General features: G+C 41.6%; 1 protein-coding gene across 4 annotated transcripts in view; it reads right to left on the bottom strand.

Moving 5' to 3' along the window:
• Window positions 1-15,860, bottom strand: part of LOC148872726 (cation-chloride cotransporter 1-like) — a 108,400-nt gene that overhangs the window by 15,219 nt on the left and 77,321 nt on the right. For all 4 annotated transcript variants that reach the window (XM_088974040.1, XM_088974039.1, XM_088974038.1 and 1 more), the window contains one exon: window positions 9,930-10,330. In XM_088974040.1, the coding sequence (XP_088830166.1) occupies window positions 9,930-10,330 (401 nt within the window). The remainder of the gene's footprint in view (window positions 1-9,929; window positions 10,331-15,860) is intronic.

Here is a 15,860-nt window from a genome sequence, read left to right as displayed (position 1 = left end):
TAGATCATGTACTACTAAGCATCCTATTGAAAGAATGGTAGGATCCATCTAATGGATGCCAAGAAGGGTGCGGAATGGGGGCGAATTTCAAACAAAATTTCCTACCTTTCCAACTAGGAATCATATTCCCTAAATTTAGAATACATTATTCAAGGATCCTACTTGAACCATAAACAAACCAGATCTGAACCAAAAGGAAACAGGAAGGATTATACCTGATCCGGAGAAATAATATCTCCCAAAGTTGGTGTTCACGCCCAAAAAAGTGGCCAAGATCCGCTCCTGCTGAAAATGACACAGCTGTGGATGGAACGGAACCAGTAGGGTGCGTCCTACACACTGGATTCTTCACAAGAACCCTCTGGAAACCTTGAACACCGAATCCTTTTGTCTTTCTTGCAAGACTATTGTCAAGAACTGCTTTCTTGACATCCTGTTGCTGCAAAGATCCAATCTTCCAACAGGTGGTGGCGGCGGCTGAAGGAGGAGAAGTCCAGGGACGAAGAGGGCAGAATTGTCTCTTCTCTCTGGAGTCTGTGAGAGATCAAATCTCAGATTGCAGGATGTGTTTCTTGCTCTGTCAAACCCCTAGTTCGAAATCTGATATTTCTGCTAGGGTTTTCCCCCCTTTCTTCTTGATTAAGAAACCTCCCAATATTTTGGGAGTTATCCCAATCCAAATCAGTATTTGGATAGAGGTTAATCTTAATCCTATCGGCAGATTAAGTTAGTTAACTCCTAATCTTATCAGGAGGTTACCAGATTCAAATCTAATTTGAATTTGGTCTCTTAGAGTGGATAAGGTCAAAGACCCAATCCTTTTACTAACACTAATCTCAGATTCGCCCTATGAACTGGTGATCATATCAGCCCAGTTCAAAATGGGCTTTTGGCCCATTAAGTGTTCAGTGTTTAACTAGTTTCCAACCTGCTACCCAGTTGGGCTTCTTTGTATGGCATGGGACTCAAGCATTGATCTACACACCAGCCACATGGGTTCGGCCCAGCCTTTATTACAAGGCCCAGCCGAATTCACTGAAAGACTCAGTGACCCCCTTGAGCCCATCACATGGACCCTATGGGCCCAACACTTGCATTAAGTGGTCCCTGGGCCAAGCCATCTTATAAAAACCCAGGGACTGTGGGCAGGTGCAAAATTAGCCCATCAGGTATTATCCTAAATGGTCTTACACTTAGCCTCTCAGCCCTTAATGATCAAGCACTGCCGACAAGAGAAGACCTCTCTCTCAGCTGCAAGGAACAGTGCCGCACTCTCCACTCACATGGATCCCGGGAATTAAAACCTTTTGCAAATCTTTTGAAACCGTACATATACATATATATATATATATATATATATATATATATATATATATGTATATATATATAAAACTTTTTGCAAATCTTTTGAAACCGTACATATACATATATATATCTTAATTTTGCAAAACAAAATTCCAACGATTGAAATCAACTGCCGGCAATTTGGTTTCCATTAGAGATAGTGCATTACAGATCATTACCATTGTCCGACAAAGGGGCTGATCCTGTCACTATGACCACTCACTCAGATGAATTCTCAGACTGCCCCAACATGTCCAGGTTTTGACCCCCACTAAGGATCTCACTGATTGACACATAAAAAACAGCCCGATCTGACACCTAGTGATGTGTCATAATCGAGTCTAGGGGTCAGGTGTAACTTTCCAGTTTTTCCCATCTGTCTCCAAGGTCTAGGGCAACACTGGAAATCTGGTCCGATTCAAGGGTTCAAGCAATCCCATACTGCATATGCCTTGGGTCTTACCCTGATGGTCGAAACAAGCCATCCCAACACTTGGTGGCACACCAGTATCAGCCTTGGCAGGATAAATCTCCCCAGACTTATTCAATGGCTGTGAACATTTAAAACTAACACAAGTTTCTACAAGTGTCCAGTTTTAGGGTCTTATACAGAATTATACCAAACAACATGAATCAAACATGCACTTAAATTTATTTCCACTAAATAACAAAAGTACATCAAATCCGATTGAAGCTAAGGGCATACAAGACTGTCTAACAGCTCCCACTTGCACTTAGGTCTAATCTGGTACAAGCCGGAGTCCCATACTTTCCACGTATTTCTCAAACACCTTCTGTGTCAGTGGCTTAGTCAATGGGTCTGCCACATTATCCGCTGATGCTACCTTCTGAATTAGAACGTCCCCTCTACCAACAATCTCCCACAGTACATGGTACTTCCTCTCGATGTGCTTTGACTTCAAGTGGGCCCGAGGCTCTTTAGCCTGGGCGATCGCTCCATTGTTGTCACACAACAACGGGATGGGTGATGTGCTGGACGGAATCACTCCCAATTCGTGTATGAATTTCTTCATCCACACGGCTTCCTTGGCAGCTTCACTTGCGGCAATGTACTCGGCCTCGGTTGTGGAGTTTGTAGTGGACAGCAAACAGCACACAATCCTATTGTGAAAACATACCCAGATGTAGACTTTCTATCATCTGGATCTGACTGGAAATCGGCATCGGTATACCCCAGAACTTGTAGTGAACTACCATCGAATACCAGACAAAACTCTTTTGTCCTTTGAAGGTATTTAAGTATGTTCTTCACAGCAGTCCAATGCTCCTGCCCTGGGTTAGCTTGGAATCTGCTTACCACACTCACCGCCTGAGCTATGTCCGGGCGAGTGCACAGCATGGCATACATGATACTCCCTACGGCTGAGGCATAGGGAACGTCTCTCATGCCCTCAATCTCCTCAGAAGTCTTGGGAGACATCTTCTTGGAGAGAGTTACTCCATGTCTGAAAGGAACATTTCCTTTCTTGGAGTTTTCCATGCTGTACCTTTTGACAATTTTGTCAATGTAAGCAGCCTGGAATAATCCAATTATCCGCTTCGACCTATCTCTATAGAGTCGAAGACCCAATATGTATGAAGCTTCTCCAAGATCTTTCATGGAGAACTACTGTGACAGCCATATCTTGACCGAAGTCAACATTCCTACATCATTCCCAATGAGTAGGATATCGTCCACGTACAATACTAAAAAAGTAATCTTATCCCCACTGGACTTCCTGTAAACACAGGGCTCATCCGGATTCTGCTCAAAGTCAAACGTTTTGACGGCAGAATCAAAACGGATGTTCCAACTCCTAGAAGCCTACTTAAGTCCATATATGGATCTGTTGAGTTTACATACCATGTGTTCCTGACCAGCAGCAATAAAGCCTTGCGGCTGCTGCATGTAGATATCTTCACTAAGATCTCCACTCAGGAACGCGGTTTTAACATCCATTTGCCAAATCTCGTAGTTATGGTATGCTGCTACAGCTAGTAGGATCCTAATGGATTTAAGCATGGCCACGGGCGAAAAGGTTTCCTCATAATCGATGCCTTCTTTCTGAGTATACCCTTTCGCCACCAAGCGAGCTTTGTAGGTCTCAATCCTGCCATCGGGGCCCTTCTTCCTCTTGTTGATCCATTTGCAACCAATTGCTTTTACCCCGGAGGGCGGATCCACTAGAGTCCAGACTCCATTGGTCTCCATTGAGTCCATCTCAGCTCTCATGGCCTCCACCCACTTCTGGGAATCTATGTCTAACATAGCTTCCGCGTAAGTCACGGGATCCTCTTCACTAGTCAAGGCTTCCACCAGGTAGGTATCCTGGTCATAACCATATCGGACTGGTGGTCTGGATACCCGGGTGGACCTTCTAGGTTGGTCACTACCTAGAACTTGTGGGACATCTCCCACTGCTCGTGAGCTCTCCTCATCAAGAACTATTTCCTGACGGTGAGTGTCCATGATGTATTCAGATTCTAAGAATTGGGCGTTTCGACTACAGAACACTTTCTGCTCACTTGGGTCATAGAATAGATAACCCACTGAATCCTTTGGGTAGCCTATAAATAGGCAATGGCTGGTTTTGGATTCCAACTTGTCCGCACTTGTTCTTCTAACGTGTGCAGGACAACCCCAAATCTTCAAGTGTCTTACACTTGGCTTCTTTCCGATCCATAGTTCATATGGAGTTTTCGGAACTGATTTGGTTGGAACCCGATTTAGCACGTAGATAGCAGTCTCTAATGCATATCCCCAAAAGGATGTGGGTAATTCTGAGCGTACGAGAAGTGACCGGACCATGTCCAACAAGGTCCTATTCCTCCTCTCTGAAACACCGTTGAGTTGTGGTGTAGCAGGAGGAGCTAGTTGTGACACTATCCCATTGTCCTTTAAGTAGTCCCCGAATTCGTCAGAGAGATACTCGCCACCTCGATCCGATCGAAGGGCCTTAACTTCTCTTCTTAACTGTTTCTCGACTTCCTGTCTGAACTCTCTTAACTTTTCAAAGGATTCAGATTTGTGTCTCATTAGGTACACGTAACCATATCGTGAAAAATCATCTGTAAAGGTGATGAAGTACACGTGTTGATTCCGTGTCCTAACACTCAGGGGACCACATACATCAGTATGTATTAGGTCAAGTGTGCCTCCAGATCTTTCAGGCTTACCGTCAAATGGCCGCTTAGTCATCTTACCTTGAAGGCAAGGCTCACAAGTGGGAAGATTTTCTACAGTTAGAAAATCCAAAGGACCATCCTTTACCAGTCTTGTGATTCGGTCAATACTGATATGGCCAAGTCGGTAATGCCAGAGGCACGTGGGATTAATTGTATCACGATTCCTTTTCTTGGGATTTTCGACCGACGTAGTTTCGGTTAGGTTAGTTTCTAGAGAAGGATGTAGAACATAGAGACCATTGTCTAGTTCCCCGCATGCGATGAATTTGTTATTCCGTTTAACAGTAATCATATTACTAAAATAAACAGTATATCCATCAGCACATAGTTTAGAAACAGAAATTAAATTTCTCCTCAAGTTCTATACATAAAGACAATCTTTCAGTACAAGGACTCCTTCTCTAAAAACTAATTCTACGGTTCCTATCGCCGCAGCTACAACACTTACAGTCGTTCCCAAGAATAGTGTCACCCCGCCATCACTCAATCTTCTGCTAACTTTGAACCCCTGCAGTGAGTTACACGCATGAGTTGAAGCCCCGGAGTCAACACACCAGGACACAGAAGTAACTAACATATTAGTTTCTATGACACAAGTTTCGATGTTACCTTTCTTAGATTCCAGGTAGGCAGGACAGTTCCTCTTCCAGTGGCCGGTCTGTTTGCAGAAGTGACAGACATCCGATGCCTTGTTCTTCTTCTGCTTCTTGGGTTTGGCAGCTTTCTTCTGGGGCATCTTTGCCTTTCTCTTTTTCTTGCCCGATCTGTTAGCTTCAGCAAGCATAGCCACAGGCTCATCCTTCTTTAAAAGATCCTCGGCCCTCTGCAACATATTGCTGAGTTCCTGGACGCTGACATTCAGCTTATTCATATTGTAGTTCATAGTGAACGCATTGAAGGAAGAGGGCAAAGAATTCAGGATGGCATCCACTTGCGTGCCAAGATCTAGCCCGGATCCAAGAGCTTCAAGTTCATTAATGTATCCCATCATCCGAAGACAATGGTCATGAACTTTCTGCCCCTTGGACATCTGCGCGGTCATGAACAATTTCAGGACCTTCTGTCGAGTAGAACGGTTATGCTCTTCATACATTGTTCTTAGATTGTCCAATATGTCCTTGGCTAGTTCGATCTGATCGAACTGCCTCTGTATTGAGTTGTCTAATGAGGCAATGACAAAGCAGCGGGCTAGGGAGTTCTTATCCTCCCAATCTTGGTAGTCCCTCCTACGGGCCTCAGAAGCCCTATCACCCGGACGTTCCGGGGCAGGATTTTTCACCACCTTATCTAACTTTTCAGAAGTTAGGACCAACATAAGAGTTTTGTACCAGCCAGCATAGTTTGGGCCCTTAAGCTTGTTATCATCTAGAAGCTTTGCAAATTGACCGTTTGCCATTTTCTGATAAAACAGCAAGAATGTTAGTCCACAATCTTAGTTTGATTCATGTTACCTACATAGATATGGCTTTTAATCTATGTTCCATTCCCATTTATTCATCTCTGAGATTTTCCCTCCCTTCTCAGTGACGGAGACGACAGAATGTCTCTGGAAATGTGGGAAATCACATAGGGTGCGTGAAGCCAACTGTTTCAGCTGCATAACCCCACCACCTTTCTATGACGGATCATATCCACTCATTAGATGAGTTTCCCTTTGGCCTCTATCAGACAAGGTTCAGAGCCGTTTTCAGGTAAACCTTTCTGTCCAGTGAGTGCACACCCATCATATTCAGGTTACGCCAAGGTACCGTGAGAGAGTTCCCAATTTCTGGTGAAGCCTCTCCCACATCGGTCTATGACGCCCCTATCATCTAATGAAACACTCTAACAGATCCAACAGCAAATGGGTAGCCCAATTTTATGGTGCGTTTCCTCATTACTGATGGACCCATCATTGTGCTAATGACGGAAGGCCTTTAGAGAGTCCATCAAATGGATCTCCCTATCACACACACTCATATTTGCTTGGAGGGAACAAAATTATGCCCTAGTTCTAATTTAGGTCAAACCAAAGTGGCTCCCACTAGCTTTCATAAAGCTAGATTTCTGGTGGGCCTCAATCGGCTAGGGGTTCCGTACGCATCCCTTTTCAGGGTTGTGGGGCCCACCAAGTAGAGATGGGTCATCCAATGACCTTAAGGGACACCATGGCAATGATGTGCATTCAGCCATGGTGTGCGCAAGAGCCACTAACGAGTTAACATGGGCCAAGTGCTTATGGCCCATGGTCGCAGCACATCATACATCCAAACATCACATGTAAAGGAAGAATTGATCCAATCAATTAACTACTGTGAAGCCCATCGAATAGCCCATTTAAAAACCTAAAGCATTAACAATTAATGTTTACTAGGTGTATGGGCTGAATAGCAGTTAGCAGTTCGGCCCATACAGGTTTTCTCACAATAATGGGCTTTTGCAGTTTTAACCCTTTAAAACTGGGCTTTACAGGTGGGCCGAATTAATCTCTATAATTGAACATCAGATTTGGAATAACTAGTGTGAGAAATATGGACTGAAAAACAGCCCCTTTCAAATCTCAGATTCGGTCCAAACAGTTTTGGTCCAATCTAGTCCGAAATGGTCCAAAACTGATTCACCTCACATTTCAACTCATATGCTCTGGCAACATTAAGGGGTTGGGAGTAAGTCTCTTTCATCACATTCCATATCTCCTTGGCTGTCTTTGCCCATAAGTAATTTAGGCTGATATGGGGCTGCATTGAATTACAGAGCCATGTCATAACCAAGTAGTTTTCTTGGATCCACTTGGTATACATAGGGTCTCCCTTGGAAGGTTCTGCCACATCTCCCAAGAGATACCCTACTTTGCCCCTTCCCCCAATAGCCATCATGGCTGATTGGGCCCATTCCAAATAGTTTGATCCATCAAACTTTATGGTTGTAATCTGAAAACCTGTCTCAGAACCACCACCATAACTGCTGTTCCCAAAACTGCCTTCTGCCTGATTCTTAAACTCCATTTCAGTCAAGAACCAGAAGTATCAAAGATTATGGTTACTACAGTCAAAACCAGCACTAGAACTCCCAACAACAGTCACAAAATCAGTAGAGAACCAATCTGTACTCACGATAGATGTGCAAAAAATATATATAAGACTGATCTGAAATCAATAACCACACACAACAGCAACAGTCCGAACTGTTTTCACCCCTTCAAAAGTGTTCAAAACCCCAAAAGAACACTGAAACACAGTTTGAAGAGCAATCTGATATGCTGAAGCCAATTTGAGGTTTTAATCAGTCCTAAGAGTTGTACGGATAAGGTTTGTATTAGGGTTAATATGAAACCCTAAAACTGATCAATGTTGAGGAGAATTCTAGGGTTTGCCGCAGGAATAAGATCACAAGTTTCGGCCTAATACTAGGGTTTGCCGTAGGGATAAGACAAAACCCTAGAGAAACCCTAGAGAATAGAGAGATAAAACCCTAGAGTAGTTCGGCCACCCTTGCTGGATAGGTCCAACCTATCTTTTCTGATGTTATTTCTCTCAGAAAGTAAAAAACTTACAGTAGAATGCAGTTCGTTGCCTACCAAGGTTACCCGAACCCTAGCCTTCTCTGATTCTTCCTGATCACCAACTTGCTACAACTGTGACACTTCTTCAAACAGCTGCTAATCCTCTGGAGATCTCCAAGAACCAGTCAACGAACTCTGCTTTCTCAGCTTCCAGCCTTAGATGGTTCTCATGTGGTCAGCTGGACTAGACTCACATCAGAGAACTTGGCTCTGATACCAATTAGAAGTTCAGGACTGTTATCAGTCTTGAACCCTAATGAATCTCAGGATCAAAGATAAGAAGGAAGAAAGAGGAGAGAAGAGGAAGAGGGAGGAGAAACAGTAGAACACAAGGGTTGAAAGGAGGAGCAGAAGCTTGATGTTCTGCCGCCGCCACTTTAATTAATATTTATAGGTTATGCTCAGTACATGGAAAGGACAGATCTGCCCTTAGTCTTTACATAACAAATAGAGTAAAACAAAGACTGAAATAAATAACAACTGAAACAACTAAATGACCAATAGCTAACCCTAGGCAGACTAGAACATCTTCTACCCTACGAACACAGTGGGACCGTAGCTGTGGGGCCCACATCAGTGTTCTCTACAGTGTCCTTAGTTTATGCATGCACCAACATCCTCCCATTTAGAGGCAACTGAGAGAGTACTCAGATATCTAAAGAAATATCCAAGAAATGATTTACTATTCAAGAAACATGGTCATATGAAAGTGGAAGTCTACACAGATGCAGATTGGGCCGGAGCAGTTGATGATAGGAAATCAATTATTGGTGGAAATTTGGTCACTTGGTGGAAATCAAGTGTAGTGGCCATATCTAGTGCTGAGGCCGAGTATAGGGCCATAGCACATGGAGTTTCGGAAGTGCTATGGGTAAAAAATTTGATTGGAGAGTTGGGCTTCTCTGTTGATGGTCCAATGTCTCTCTATTGTGACAACAAGGCAGCCATTAATATTGCAGCCAATCCAGTTCTTCATGATATGACCAAGCATATTGAAGTTGACAAGGGAGAAGTTTGTACTCCTTACATCAATTCCAAGGAATAGTTAGCTGATGTCCTTACAAAGGGTTTTCACTATTTGCGATATAATGAATTACGTGACAAGTTGGGCATGATTGACATATACACTCCAACTTGAGGGATTGTGTTGTAACATGTATCTTACTAGTAGGGGTAATTTTGGTTTTTTCTCTGTTATTTGTTATAAGCCGTCACCCTAGGTATAAATATAAACTTAGGCGCCGCCAGCCATAGATAGAGAATAGAACTCATTTTTTCTTCTTCTCTCTTCCTTCTTCTATTCTCTCTTTTATCACTGCTGAACTACAACCTCTTATGTTCTGAATTACGCCTCGCACCTCTAGTTAGTGGAACGCCTCACGTCACAACTCAGTATTTTGAAACATTGGTTTGAAGTACCCCCTATCAAAGTGAAATATGCACATACTTTCAGGTAGGTAGGAGCAATTGTCCAATATGCATCTTCCCATTTTTAAACAATATCTAAATACAACAAAGTGAAACTATTTACTATAACCAAATGGCTAAAAAATGGGTTATATTTTTCTAAATCATGCAAATGAATATTTTTATTTTTTATAGATTCTTTAGAAGAAGCCTCTCTGTATGTGCAGGGGGTAAGGCTGTGTACATCTGTCCCTTTGCAGGCCTTGCTTGGGCAGGAGCCTTGTGCACTGGCTGCCCTTTTACTTTTTATAGATTCTCTTATTCCTTTGTCTTGATTCTAGAAAAAAAAAATCAAGGATTCCATTTCTTTTTCCTTTTTTGGGGGAAGGGGGGATGTTCAACAGAACATGCAAAATCATGCTTAAAATGCTAACAACATAAGGCTGCATACCAATACAAATAAATGCTCCAAGAAGAGAGAGGCACCAATGATGAAGCTTCCACCGTGGACGCCAACTGGGAGCATCTAGAAGATCCAGAAGAAAGCAAGACAAGTTGACACCCGCATAACAGAGAAGGAAAAACATGGTTATGGTTGGAGTGATAAGATCCAGATTCCCAATAATGACACACATTATACATATTAATGCTGTAAATAGGGTAGCAAGGCTCGGTTCACCCCCATCTGCAACCTTGAAGTAATTAAGAATTGGGAGGATTTCATCATTGGCTATTGCTGCAAGCAAGCGTGGGGCCCCCGTCAAACTTTGAAGAGCAGCACCTAAAGTGGAGAGGATAATCCCAGCATAAATTACTGCTGAAGAAGGCCAAGCCACTGTAGCTGTAAGTAGCCTGCATAAGAAGTTCAACTTTGCACATTTATGGCAGAATCACTCTCTTTTAAGCATAATCGTTTTCTCTTTCAATTCAGAAACATGAACAAACTCAAATATAAATCAAAATTTCAAATGGGTGTTGAAAATCCCATATATTTATATTTTATACAAATAAAAAACACGTAATAGAAATCTTAGAGGTTGAAATGGAAAACCAATGGGTTGTTCTCCATTAAATCTTTTGAAAGAAGTCTAAGAAACCCAAGGGACACCCAATTCCCATGTAAGCTGATTTGGAGGCCACAAATTCCTTCAAAGGTGGGCTTTCTTGTGTTCTCTGCTGCAATTGGTAGATATTTCACAAGGCCTGGTAAGAAGGGGAGTGCATATTCAAGATAGTTTGTGTGGGCTCTGTGGGGTGGAGATGGAAAGTGCTGATCATCTTTTTGTCCACTGCTGGGTGGCTCAAGGCCTCTTTCTATGAGCTTCCGGTCTGAGTTGGGTGATGTGTAGAGCTTTCGGTAAGGTGCTGTTTACTTGTCTCCTTCAAGGTCTGAGTAGGAAGGGCAAGTTGTTTTGGGAGCTGGCTCCATCTGTTAGTGTTTGGACCTTGTAGTCTGAAAGGAATAGGAGGGTATTCTGTAATTTGAGCAGGGCTGCGGATGAGCTGGTCTGTCAGTCTGTGGGAAGAGTGGGGTCTTGGGGTGGTCATTGCATGATGTAATTCTTTGGAATATTTTATGAGTGTTGTCCTGCTGGGGTCTCTCTGCTTACAACCCTGCAGGCCTGTTGTATTATTATTATCTTTGATTAATAAAATTACTTATCTAAACAACATCATAGAATCAATGCTATCAGATGAAGATTGGACCAAATAGCCAAACAATTTGAAGCATGTCTTAGTAAAATTTCTGGGTTTTAGAAAGCCTTTTTTTTTCTGATAAAACAGTGAAATCACAATGAGTGGATGAGAAACTTAAGTTGTAAATTGTGTATGTACAGACATGGTTAAAATGTCCATATATTTCCTTATATTTCCTCAACATATTTCCATTTCCATTGGTACTAACACAAAATATTTTAGGAATTAACATATTTGTCAGTGAAAACTACTTGTACTATGTGGAGTAGATAAGTTGATGACAATATTGTAGTTATGTGGTATAGTGGATATTCAGAAATGAAAAGAATGAAGTGGTTGGAATATATTCAGGTCCATGTGGGCAGGGGAATTCAATTATAGATGAATTGACAGCAGCAGTATTTGGGCTACAGAAGGCAATGGATAAGGGGGTGAGAAAATTGATAATTGAAAGAGACTAAAGTAGTTATCAGCTGGCTGAGCCAAAAAGAAACAGTTCCATCGAGGAATTAGCAGTCTGTCCCATGGGAGAAGATGCAACTGTAGATGTGTTCTTCGAGCTATCACCACTGTGACTAGTAACAAGGTTCCCACTTGCTGTTTGATTCTTCTGGGACTTCTTGTCTTTCCTTGACACAGCTGGTTTTAGATGAGGATAAAGAACCCAACAAGTCTCTTTTACATGCCTTTCAACTGCACAATGAGTGCACTTAAGATGCCTCTTGTCTGAATGCTTGCTCCCCTTTTGGTTTGAAGAAATCAGGGCTGAATGTTCAACAGGCTGTTCAACTGGCTGTATTTGAGTGTCAACTTGCATCTCTTTCCTCCTAACCTCTTTATTCCTTATTAGATAATAGACATGGTGTAAATCTGGCATTTCATCCCTTCCCAAAAATTGAGACCTTATGCTCTCATACATTGGGTCTAAACCAGCCAAGAACTTAAAGGCTCTACTCTCTTCAATTTGTTTATCATGCCTCTCCTTGTCTTTTGCATTCTCCCAATCGAGAATAAGATGATGATCAAGTTCTTCCCATAGTCCTTCTAGGGTTGCAAAATACGCTGCAACTGTCATATCTCCTTGTCTCAATGCAGCAATGTCTTGGTTTAGCCTATAAATTTTGGCATTGTTCTTTCTCCGTCCATAAGTTTTAGACACTTTCTCCCAAATCTTAGCAGCAGTGGGAAAGTGTTGAACAGTCCTGGCCACTCTCGGAGTAATCGAAGCAAGCAACTAGGACATAACAGTAGCATTTTCCTTACGCCATACTGCATACTCCACACTACCCACTTCAGGTTCCTTCTTCTGTCCATCTAGATAACCCGTAAGTTCCCGGGAAGTAATGAAGAGCATGACTGAAACAGACCATTCTCTGAAGTTATATCCATCCAACAATACACTGGTGATCTACAAGCTATGCAGATTTGGATTTTCCAGATCAGGAGACCTCCCACCAGTTCTATTATCCCTAGAAAACACTTCTCCCTATATTAAAGACATCTCCTTCCTCTTACAGTGATCACGATTGAAAACTCAGTACAAGGAACACTATTTCAGACATACCGAGGCTGTTACAAGTCTAAGAACCCCTCGTAACAGGTCTGAAACCAAGAACAATCCACCTTTGTACTGTGCTGAACTCTTCTGGACTAGGCTGGGCTTTGACTTCTGCTGTTGTAGACCGTGATCATCCTTATGATCTGTACTAGGACTGTCGAAGTCAGTCCTTCCACCTAGATCTGTTCCACACAGATCTCTCTTAGCAGCTGAATGGCTACTACCTGCTGCAAGGTGTCTAGTAGGGCATCGGCTTCTGGAACAAACTCCTCTTGGGCCCTACAACCAAGGGAAACCCTAGATACAGACCTTGCTGTGTTCTACGGTCAGCCCTAGGGTTTCTTCACAGCGGCCAAGATAGGAGAGAGAGAAAAAAAAGGAATAGAGAAGAACAGAAAAGTGGTGACTGTAACCAGACAAACGGATTAGTGCTCTGATACCATGTTTGCTGGAACACAGCAGCCGAAGAAGAAGAAGAAGAAGAAGAAGAAGAAGAAGAAGAGAGAAGATTTGAGAATGGCGGCTTCCTTACTTCAGCCGGCCCTACAATCTTATATAGATGTTTACAAAATAATGTTACATGAATGGACTGGAATGCCCTTGATTAGTCATGGGACACCTAGACAAATAAAACATTAAAACAAGTTTAGGCCCAATAACTAAGAACTTAAGACACAAATATGACTAACATAAACACTAAACCAGCCGAACCAACAGTTACAAACCAATCTAATGCTTCAATTGGTATACTCTGTTTGACTCTAGGAGAGAGTACTTTTGAGTTTTGATGGGGAATTTCAAACTTATTTGAAGCAACAAGGGATTCAATGTCAAAGATCTTGTTCGGGTACACCAAACAAAATGGAGCAGCAGTGTAAGAATAGACATATATTGAGTGTGGTGAGAACCCTACTACAAGCATGTATTTAAATGTCCCAAAATTCCCTAATATTTCCATGGACTACAAGAGATAGTTTTTATGACATTTGCATTTCCATTTCCAATGGTAGTGATATAAAATTTTGCCAGAAACAACATACTCCAATAAACACTACCAGCACTATAGTACAAGAGATAGCACTATAACATAAATTGGAAACAATATTGTAGATACGTGGAGTAACAGTGTTATTGCCTGCTCAACTTACATGATTACCACTTTGAGCTAGTTCAATATTCATTGCAAATATTGTTGAGAGTGTAAGGGCATTTTTGTCCTTCTATATGCTTTTGTATTAGGGCACCTAGTTAGGGGCATATTTATAATTTCTTCATTATGTTCAAATATTTTGATTTTAGGTGTGAACAATAACACACTCATTCTCTTGACAAACTCTTCTTTTCCCTTTTCTTCCTCTTTTTCTCCCTTCTTCCTTTCTCTACCACTCAATCATTTGAAGTGTTTTAAAAGGCGTGGGAGGCATACGACAAGACCCCCCTTTCAACTAATGTTATGCAACTTTATTCTTCTTAATATAAAAAGATTTTTATTAAAAATAAAGAAAAAAATGATATCCCCCCTCCTCTTCATCCTCCTCCTAACCCCCCTCCTCTTACGCCTCCTTGTGTTCGGGAGGCTTACGCCTCTGGCATTCTGAACTATGCCTCACGCCTCTAGGTAGTGGAACGCCTCCTGGTTGTGACTCAGACAGACCTGTTGACATCAGCAATCCATACAATTGGCAGAAACCATGTGTTTTTGATGCATGTTGATGCGCCTAAGTTTTAGAAGAATTTTGGTATAGGTTCATGGTAAGTTGAAGGTGTTTGAGTTTTTCTTTTTTTTTTTTTTTTTTTTTTTTTTTTTTTTTGCATTTTTGGATGAAAATTGGTGAAAACTCCAGATCTGAAGTTTAGGGATTATGTGTTCATATGGTGGGTTGGGTTTGTACAAGTGTTCATATCATGAGAATTCCTTAACATGTAGGAGGTAATCCCCGATTTTTTAGAGCCCTAAAATATTTTTGAGGATTTTTTTCCTCCTCTGTTTTGTTGTAAGCACTTGTTTTCTCTTTTTTGTTGTTGTAACCCTTGTTCAACCTTATGAGAAGGGGTTTTGGGTTTTCAGCTGGTTTTCGGATACTATGGTGTTGGTGAAATTTTTTTTGGAAGGTTTGTGATCGATGGACTCACACAAGGATGTTCATGTGCCTACCTATGTCTTCTTGGGAGGTAATGATAATGTCGGTGGACAAAGTAAGTTAAGAAATACACCTGTAGTAATTTAGAAAATATAGGAAATAGAAGAAAGAAAGGAAGAGAAAGGAAAAGAAAGAGGTTTCAGCATTAGGTTGTGGAAGAAGAAAAGAGAAGGGAAGAGAAAAAAGAAGAGTCTGAACCTGTCTCTCTAGCTCCCTTGATCTCTTTTATTAACTTAATTCTAAAATCATGTACAATTACCTGGATGCCCTTAATGGGAAGGCCAACACTAAAGAAATAATTAAAGAAACCAAAAATGCCCATAACCAACAAACATAACCTTAAACACTACTTTAAAGAAATAAAAAACACTAAGGCCTATTCAGCCCATTCTCACTACAGATTACTATCGTCAAACTTGATGGAACATATTTCCTTGAATGGTCCCAATCAGCTAAGGTTCAATTGGTGGGAGAGTTAAGCTTGGGTTTATTACTGGTAAGGAAGCTAATCAAAAACCTGAAGATTCAAACCATTCCAAATTGGAACAGGATAATTTGTTGGTCATGCCATGGCTTGTATGCTCTATGCAACCACACATTGCCCGCAACCATATGTTTCTTTCAAAAACCAACGATATTTGGGACTGGTTAACTACCACTTATTCTCAAGCTACAAACCAATGATAACTATATGTTCCTTTCAAAAACCAAGGATATTTGGGACTGGTTAACTATATGTTCCTTTCAAAAACCAATGATAGATCCCTGTTATCATCCCTTTACTATCATGTGTCACGTAAGTGATCACATGCCTTTCCTTTCCCTGATTTAGAAGTAAGACTTTGGACCACCAGTTGAAATTTGGGCAAAACTAGTTCACCAGAAAGAAAAAAGCCTGGTTCAAAAACCCCTTTATCTAATCCTGCCTCTTGGGCTTCCTTTTATTGGATGCAAGGGGGGGCTGACAGGACCTCTATGTATGATT

This window comes from Nelumbo lutea, chromosome 2 (assembly GCF_056320005.1).
Source record: "Nelumbo lutea isolate HS-2025 chromosome 2, American lotus-T2T, whole genome shotgun sequence".
NCBI lineage: Eukaryota > Viridiplantae > Streptophyta > Magnoliopsida > Proteales > Nelumbonaceae > Nelumbo > Nelumbo lutea.
The sequence above is the reverse complement of the archived record's forward strand: the minus strand, read 5'-3'. Positions and strand labels throughout refer to the sequence as shown.